Raw genomic sequence first — 9112 nt, forward strand, 5'->3', positions numbered from 1 at the left:
TGCAAAAGATCTTGAACCACTGTGTAGTTCTAGTTTTGCCAGCGCACAACGTCTGCTCTAGTTAGCTGCACAAAAATGTCAAAGCACCCTACTTTGACTATTTTGAGTCACAGTGTTAAGTGGTGAAGAAGCCTCTTAAGTCCAGTGCGTATTTCACATACACACCCAGAGACACCTTTGATCACAAGATAAAACCTCATCAGCGCTACCTGTAACCTGCGGTGCCCCAGGTGTCGGCAGGAAGAGTGCGAAGGAGGAGTGTGCCGCTCACCGTTCTGTAGTGTCTGAGCCCGCGATTCCTTTCCGAGGCTGGTGTGGAAGCCGCTGCCCAGCACCGGGGTCTTTGCAGGGCCTGCAGCAGAAAGGTGCACAGAAGCACATGCAATCACCTGCTCTCCAGACAACAGGCCCGAGAAAGGAAAAGGCTTGAACTTCTCACTTGAACAATTCCAAATCGATGAGCATAATCAGACTTTTGCATAGCTTATGAATAACTCTTTCAAATGTGAAGGACCTTGTGGCCCCATCCCCTCACATTTAGCTGGTTTGGGTGGGTAGATTTGTTTTTTTTAGTATTTCCCACAGCCGTCATTATTCTCTGTTAGCCTTTCCCTCATACAATATCACTTGGCATGTCTGCAGTTTCACTTGAGGTTGGCGCTACACCAAAAACTGATAGCACCACGCAAGTACACCATACTGTTGCCTATCTCCCTTAAAGTGTTCAAACAACACCGTCTTTTTGAGCTTGCTTTTCTAGCTTCCTGCTGGTTAGCTAAAAGCATTCAGACAACCTCTAAGCATTTTTAATTTTACATGGTTGTAAAATAATATACCCTAACTTGTCTCTTTTACATTGGCTAGCTGGGTTTAGGAAATAAGTGCTGACAGGCCATGAATGGCATATGCAAGTATTTACACAGGAGGCTCTAAGCCACACCAATGAATAGACATAACAGAGACGATCATTTCCATGCCACGCTTTCTCTTGGTTATAACAAGTGAGAAGACGTGACCAAAAAAAAATAAAAAAAATGTTACAATCCTGCACCCTTGTGGCCACTAGAGAAAGATACCGGTACTTCAATCTCGAACACCGGCGATTACTATGATAACCATAAGCACTGAGTAATGCTCGCAATGAGTACAAAGCCAACAGCCTGGTGATTGTTTAACTCAAAACAAGCACTCTTAAAAGATAAACCTACTGAATCTTTAAAGGAAGCCTACAATTTGAAACTTGTGCTTATCCAGTTTCAAGAACCGACATATGCGCTCACGCTGGCCACTTAGAACTTCTGTGGCCTCTGGAGGCTTGTATGTAATACTCAGGTACTCAGAGGCTTCGGTCTGATGAGAGCCTGTACTTGGTCCAAAACTATTGAGAACCACTGATTTAGAACATAGCAATATTTGAATACCCTGGGCAGCATAGGGTGTGAACTTATCACATGATAGGCAGCATTTTGATCTGGCCCAACTGGACCCCATACTAGAGAGAAAAAATGTCTAATGATCAACAAAACTGAGGTTCAAGTTCAAAATGCAAATGAGGTCAAAAATCATTCTAAAGAGAAGACCAAAGAAAAAGTAGTCATTTTATTTAGAAGTAATGTTGGTTTTACAATGTTTATTACACCGCTGATGAAAATGGCACAGCCACTGAGGTACCTGGTATTCAATTCCCAAGTCTCCAGAACATGATACTAACATACTAATATCCCAGTTAGCCAAACCAATATCTTACAAAGGCCTAATGAGATTTATTGCAGTCGTCATTCTAGAAACACATGGTGCAAACAACCAATCGAGTTTGCTTCATTCAAGTCCACAATGAAATTAGCTTTTATTCAAAAGATACTGCAGAACTGGTACTGCCCGGAACTGACAATGCAGTAAGTAGGCCAATTACTAATACACAAAAGCATGACATATTATTAAAGGTTCATTATATATTTCAGTTTTTAAAGGCACAATTAGGAACTTTTTAAAGTCATCTGTGGTCTGGGTTGTTTAAACAAACACCATACCTTACTGTAAGGCAAAACAGAGTTAGGATTTTGTTTTTACTAAGTCATATAAATGGTTCAGAGTATGGCTTCATGCAAAAGGATCTTATTGCAAGAGAATAAAAAATGAGCTGGCAAAAATGCCAATACTGGAGCTTTTTGACATTGTACTGATGCATTATACACTGCAATTCACAATTTCTAAAAAACTAAATGAAATGAATCAATTAATCAACATATAGTATCATATAGTATCTAGCTTTATTTTATACTTAGTGCCTCCACTATTAAAGTACTTTAAATACATTTATTAAAAGCAACAGTACTTACCATCTGCAGAAACAAACTGCCCGATTGCCGACGCACCCCCTCCACTATTTTCCACAAACTGCACCTCAGACACGATAATATTATCCTCGAGTACAGATCCACATGCCGTGCAGACGGCGCTACCTCGAGCCTGGTCGATATCGATATCTGCCCCGCCACAGTTCTGGCACTGACGGGAGCTCATATTGACAGGAGCGATGATAATAATCCTAATGACGAACGCAACACAGAATCTAACATCCAACAACGCACAAATATAATTGTGGGCTAAAGCTTGTCAGACAATCAAAAACACACATTTTTCTCGCATAATCACTTTGCTCGCGTAACATCGATAGCAATTTGCAGCCGCTAAGACTCGAACCTTGGTCGCTCGCGGGTAAGCGAACGCTTGCGCCTTTCTTGCGCTGTGCCGCTCAGCCACGAGCCCAGTGCTCGCCAACGCGTTCTAAAGTATTATTATGTAACAATCGCCCAATTCCGCGGTAAATAAAACTCACGTCTCTTCTGTGACGTGATATTGAGTAGACTCGTGTATATTCTTATGAATGCTCGCAGTTACTTTTGTTAGTGGTGTAGCTAATTGCTGGAAAGCTACGGGTGAAGCTAAATGGTACTGTAGTTAATTTTATAACTAGCATATACAACTATCTAGGTTGCAACTAACTAGCTAGATTGACTCTCGTTTCCTACTCGTTGTTGGGATATTGAGCTATCTTGCATTTCTAGCAATCTACTTTATTATTTTTACCCGAAACGAAATAAAAGTTACCTATTTAGATAGCTAGCTAGCTTTTGTTATTAGCTAGCTAGCTACATGTTTGATGGGGCAGGAAAATGCTTTGCTAGGTAGCTAGCCACTCACCGGCCACGGAAGCAAGGTTCAAATTCTATATAGCAATGTCTTCGACAGACTTCGGAAGACTGAAAAACAATTAATGTCACTGCACCTCGGGCAAAGAATTAAGTAGTCATTGTCACCAATTTACTTTCAGTACTGACAGTCAACTGAGTGGTTACACTCCACTGGTCTACAGATAGATGCCTAACATTACAGAACTGGTCCAAAATCTGCGCCTCGGGGGTGTAAAGTGACGTAGAATGCATTTTCCAATTGTCTTGAAGTAAGCTTCATGCTGTAACGTAATTGAGTCCTTATGTTTTCGTTTATATTTGTTACGTTATTATTTATTCATTGTATTTGTCTCGTTAGATGGCATTCTAGAAAATGACACCCAATATATTTACCTATAGTGGTCTATACCATTATCAATGTAGTTCGCGATTGTAAAGCACACACATATTTGAGGGTTTTTCTTTTTTTTGTTTAGGGCTGCTTTTCACGTTGGTGAAATTAATAAATATTTCTTAGATAGAAAATTAATTTTCAGTGCTTCTTAGTCATTCTTGTTTGACCTTCAAATGTTATTTTTTTCACTTGTGTGCAGGATTATAGCCTATAATGAATAATGGCTTTTATTGTGACAAGGCGTCAAAACATTTTTTTGTAACCTGGAAGTACTAAGTTTTCTGCCTGCCGCCAAAATTTGTTTTGGTTAGTACTGTATACAACATACAATTTCAAGGTGTATAACTATATAGTCACATGTTGATCAAAATTCACATGTTAAACATATGTTTTTAATCGAATTCCACGAGATGCAATGGATTGGGGACGACTTAAATTGAATCCTAAGATTACAAATGCAGTGAAAAAAGGTAAGTTAACCCGACTAGCTACAGTTTTTCATATTTTTAGCAACAGCAAATGTCATTGTGTGGCGTATTAACCCTAGTCAGCCAATTTTAACTGCACGTATATAACGTCAAGTTAATTTAATTGGATTAAAAGTATTTGAGTTCATTTAATTTGCATTTACTCCTTTTGTCAACTCCCTCAGCAAGTGTGAGATCAGCTAAAGAGATTCTCAGTCTCTCGGGTCCTGATTTACAAAGACTGACCCATCTATCCAAGGGTGATGTCCATCTCCTTCATAGTGCTGTTGCTGCTGAATACCGCAAGGCACGACCTGTCACAGGTGGCTGGCTACGTTCTGCATAGCTCTAGTTAACATTTTATTAGAAATGGGCTGAAAGAGGTCATTATGCATTGGTAATATGTGTAGGAAACTACTTGTACAATACTACTTTTAGCTATTTTAGCTTTTCGCCATTTACTCTCATATGATCTTTGCAGCTTTAGAGTTGTCACTTGGAGAATGGCCCTCCTTGGAGCCTGGACACAGACTTTCGTTTGCCTGTCCTGTTTTGGATGACTTCTTGCGTGGTGGTCTTCCACTGAATGGAATAACAGAGCTGGCAGGCGAGAGTGCTGCTGGAAAGACCCAGTTTGGTCTGCAGCTATGCCTGTCTGTCCAGTATCCACAAGACCATGGGGGACTTGGAACAGGTAAGGTACTTGATTAGTAATCAGGTTGCCAGTTCAAGCCCCACTGCCGACACATTGCCACTGTTGGGTCCCTGAGCAAGACCTTTAAACCTTCAATTGCTCAAACGGTAGTCAGTCATAAATGTATAAATGTCACTTTGGATAAAAGCGTAAATGTCTGCCATGGAAACTCATTTCATGAAGCTGCCAACACAGTTTTTGTGATAATATTTCTTCCAGAGGCAGTGTGTTGTAGTGACTGATGCAACAGAGTATATGCCATTTTTGCACGCCACACTCTTCAGCGCTTGGTGGCCCACTCTGTGTTTGCGTCTAGTTTCCATTTCACAATATGCGTACAGTTCACTTATAGTTGACTGGGGCAGATATAGAAGAGCAGAAATTTCATGAATTGACTAGTGGGGAAATATGACATTCTATTATAGTGCCACATTTAAAGTCACTGAGCTCTTCACTACAGTACGACCCATTGCATGGCTATGACTTTGAGCACATGTGTACCTGTTGGCAATCGGTGTGTCCACTTGAAATCAAGATTAATCATTAAAAGATGTGTTCACATACTTTTGTCCATATCATGTATGCGTATTTATAGACTATAAATCACAGTCCAGTAACTCAAGTGACTAGTTTGAGAAAAATTATTGGATGTCAATGATTTGGCAGGAGCTGTATATATCTGCACTGAAGATTCTTTTCCCATCAAGCGACTGCGGCAACTAATTACTCAGCAGTCCAGGCTCCGCCCACACGTACCACCAGCTCTGATTCACAGCCTCCGCTTCAGTGACAACATCTACATTGAGCACACTGCAGACCTGGTAGGAGGAGTTAGCTTCCCCCACATACATTCTCCTGTAGCATGTGCCAAATGCTCAATAAGCAATCCAGCCAGCTATGAAAGGCGCTTGTGCAAGCACTGTGAAATGTGCATGGGCAGTGTTTATCACATTGTTGTGTGCATGTCCACAGGAAGCTCTGCAGACCTGTGTGTCCCAGCGTGTGCCCCTGCTGCTGGAACGAGGTCTGGTGCGGCTGGTGGTGGTGGACTCAGTGGCTGCTCTGTTCCGTAGTGAGTTCCAAGCCGATGAGGCCATAGAGCGAGCACGCCATCTGCTGGCCTTCTCTCGCAACCTCCATTGCCTCAGCCATACGTATGGTGCACCGGTGCTCTGCATTAACCAGGTCTGTCGCGCGCACACACGCAGATACGTGGTTGCTGTGGCTTCTCTTTCTTTCCTAACTATTGGATTGAATTTCCAGTTTCAGGTCGCCAGCACTTGTTGAGATTGAAACTGCTAGGCCAATCACATTATGTTAAATAATTCAGCACCACTGCACCTTAGACGTCAAGTAATTAAGTTGTGCTTCTGCTTACTTACTAGGTATCTGACCTCGTGGACAGCCCAAACCCAGGGCGGTGTGATTATGGGTTAGTATGTTTTGTTTTTTTATTTAAAAAAAAAAATAGCCATATTTTCTGCATAATACAGAAAATGTTCTATTATTTGGCACCATAGCATAACGAGTTAACAGAGGCTAAAAGTTCACCTTGTTCTAATGTTTCTATGCGTATTCCAAATGAGCTGTAAGGAATACTAACCTGTGTCCCACCCCCGCGCCACACCTGCAGGCTGGTAGGCAGCAAAGTGCTTCCTGCTCTGGGTCTCGCTTGGGCCAACCAGGTGCTGGTGCGTCTTATGCTGAGGAGGCAGGAGCGCTGTCTGAGGGTCGGGGGGCAGACCAGCACTGTCCGCAGTCTGGAGGTGGTTTTTGCTCCCCACCTGCCCCGGACCAGCTGCCTGTGCGGAGTGTGGGAGGAAGGGGTTAAGGGGGTTCCTCGTGAAGGCCTTCGGGAAAAGCCCCCATGTCCCATATAACAGCCCTGGACTACACACCAAAAGTTTCAAATGGAGCAATACACCAGAGATTCTCTAAAGAATGATGGACTCCGTTCACTTTTGCTGCATAGAATTAAATTGAAATTAACTTTATATTTAATAGTTTGTTTGTTGAAATGACCTCTAAAAAGGTAGGTTGGCTATACCATGCATGATCATATATTTTTAATGGTTGAATATTTATTTGAGTATTGTGTCTTTGATGCCTTGAATAAATGATTTTACAGTTAGTATTTATCTCATTATATTGTATCAAGTTAAATATAGTCTAGTAATTACAGAAATAGCAACATCTCTCAACTATGTAGAATAATGTGTACAAAATGAGAAATTTCTTTGCAGACCAGCAGGGGGCACCAGGGGAGTCATTTTTTGTCTATATATCCTAACCAGAAAAATATTGATTGCTTATGTGTGCTGCTCTGTAAGCAGGTTATTTCTGAATGCTGAAATGCAGGGACAGATATGGCAGTAATATCACAAGTGATTTGCTTAAGGGAGGATTATCAAATTCTGTTCTAACAAGATCTTTCAGCCTGGCTTTAGCACTGGCCTTAATTCCCACCTGCTTTAAGACAACCACCATTGTGTCTATAACACTGAAAAGCATAACATGTTTTAAATGCTACATGTGCTAACCCCAGTTGTGATGAAGTGCTTTCAAAGAAGAAGCAGTACCTTATTAATCCAGCTGTGGAAATTAGGTCTCTGCATTTTACCCCCCCCCCACACACACACACACACACACACACCTGGAGTAGTGGGCAGACACTAGGGAGTTGGGAGCCTTGCTCAAGGGCATGTCAGTGGTGAATATTGGAGGAACAGAGAACACTGCTCCTTCAGTCAACCTGCCAGTACATGGAATCAAACTGTTGACCCTTTAGTCCCAAGCCTGCTTCGCTAACTGCTTCTCCAAAGACCCAGATTCCGAAGAATATACAGAACGCTTGGATTCCCTCCATTTCACTTATTGATCATACAGGTCTACAGATACATTGTATTGCCTTTCACACAGCTCCTTTTGATCTAGACAGGCAGGGTAGTTATGTGAGAATGCTGTTAATTGATGTCAATTTGGCATTCAATACACAATTACATTAAATTGACTCAAAATCTATACACCTTTGGCTTCTGAGTGGTGTGTTTTCTCACAGACAGACCTCTAGGTACAACCCAAGCCCACCAATATATACGTTTTTGTATTCTTCAGAGTCAGAGGGTGATGGCATTTTAACAGATGACTTTGTGAATAGAACATCCCCAAGATTTCTGCAGAAGACAAAACACAACTTGAAGAACTGTCTCCAGAGGAATTAAACCACTCCATAAAGAGCATACAGATTTTAAAGCTCTAGGACCTGATGGTTTTAGTTAGGAGTTCTATAAAGTATTCTCGGTTAAATATTCCCTTTATTGTTTGATGTTTTTAATGAATCATTTAATGCCAATACACTTCCTCCAACTTTCTACCAGGTCTGCATCTCTATCCCCAAGTGGGATAACAGCCCACTCAACCTTTTGAATGTAGATAATAAACTAAAACACTGGCCACCTGTCTTGAAAAAGTCCCCCCCACAATTATCTCACCAGATTAAAGTGGCTTCATAAACATTAGATTTATTGTTAAACCTTCATAGAGTTTGCAATATTATCTTCTCTCCTACTCCAAACTGAGGAGGGTGACACCTCTCTCCACGGAGCCTTTGGCTATTGCCCTACACTCACTTGGTGACTATTATGGGATATTAAGAGGACAGAGGGAGCATGTGGTCTCTCTGAAAATGACCTACTTTTGTATGCCACAAATCCATGTGAATCAATTGCAAGTATCATGTCAGCACTGAGGATATTTGGTAGGATTTCTGGGTATGAGCTTAACTTAGGTGAACCTGAGTGTGAACTGTTCCCCATCAACACGGTTGCCCAGAGTCTATCATACTCCCACTAGTTATTCGTATGTCATTTTTTAAACAACTGGATAGACAAATCCCCTAGAATTAGAAATGACTTTTTACAAAGACCGAAACAGGTTGGAGGGGACAGCCTAATTTTCAGTATCATTTTTTGGGCCTGTAAGATGCAAGCTCCCTCTTTCTGCGGTAAAGTCAATGTAAAATGATCAAGCGACCTGGTGAAACTGAGCAGGCCCTATGTCATCCCACCTCTCTTAGCACACTTATTCTCTTCCCATTGTAAAACAGTCCCTTTAAATCTGGACAAAAATAAGACAGCACTTCGGACGGAATGTGAATTTGTCTGCAAATCACCAGTTTTGCTCGTCTCTATTAGATAGTTTCTTTGGCCTTGTAATGGCATTCTAAAAAATGACAAATCTTTATACTGATGGCATGTTTCCCTCTTTTGAATTGCTGTGCAATAAACTGAGTTTGCCTCAAACCCATTGTTTTTTTCAATTTCTACAAATGTGCAACTACATTAGATCCAGTAACCTAGAGTAC

At 41.4% G+C, this 9112-nt stretch overlaps 2 protein-coding genes across 4 annotated transcripts in view; one reads left to right on the forward strand and one right to left on the reverse strand.

The window, feature by feature from the left end:
• Nucleotides 1-3371, reverse strand: part of brf1b (BRF1 RNA polymerase III transcription initiation factor subunit b) — a 42591-nt gene extending 39220 nt beyond the window's left edge. For 2 of the 3 annotated variants that reach the window (XR_004775810.1, XM_035524414.1), the window contains exons 1-3: nt 3205-3371; nt 2340-2548; nt 272-352 (exon numbers count right to left, since the gene is read on the reverse strand). Coding sequence is in view for 2 of the 3 variants with exons in the window: in XM_035524414.1 (XP_035380307.1) it covers nt 272-352; nt 2340-2523 (265 nt within the window). In the remaining variant the exon portion in view is untranslated. Of the gene's footprint in view, nt 1-271; nt 353-2339; nt 2573-3204 lie in introns of all 3 variants that reach the window. The other variant, XM_035524415.1, reaches the window with a different exon arrangement.
• A 519-nt stretch (nt 3372-3890) lies between these two features.
• Nucleotides 3891-7762, forward strand: xrcc3 (X-ray repair complementing defective repair in Chinese hamster cells 3). The gene is made up of 7 exons (XM_027011632.2): nt 3891-4058; nt 4241-4378; nt 4537-4749; nt 5416-5570; nt 5722-5934; nt 6135-6181; nt 6383-7762. The coding sequence occupies exons 1-7, from the start codon at nt 4004-4006 to the stop codon at nt 6627-6629; spliced, it is 1068 nt and encodes a 355-aa protein (XP_026867433.2). The 5' UTR covers nt 3891-4003; the 3' UTR covers nt 6630-7762.
• Nucleotides 7763-9112: the final 1350 nt, after the last annotated feature.

This window comes from Electrophorus electricus, chromosome 3 (genome assembly GCF_013358815.1).
Source record: "Electrophorus electricus isolate fEleEle1 chromosome 3, fEleEle1.pri, whole genome shotgun sequence".
In the NCBI taxonomy this organism is placed as follows: Eukaryota; Metazoa; Chordata; class Actinopteri; order Gymnotiformes; family Gymnotidae; genus Electrophorus; species Electrophorus electricus.

Coding starts and splice junctions, on each gene's coding strand:
- xrcc3 (XM_027011632.2), top strand. CDS start 4,004: ATGGATTGGGGACGACTTAAATTGAATCCTAAGATTACAAATGCAGTG. Junction 4,379..4,536: donor CAAGGCACGACCTGTCACAG/GTGGCTGGCTAC, acceptor TGATCTTTGCAG/CTTTAGAGTTGTCACTTGGA. Junction 6,182..6,382: donor CCAGGGCGGTGTGATTATGG/GTTAGTATGTTT, acceptor CCACACCTGCAG/GCTGGTAGGCAGCAAAGTGC.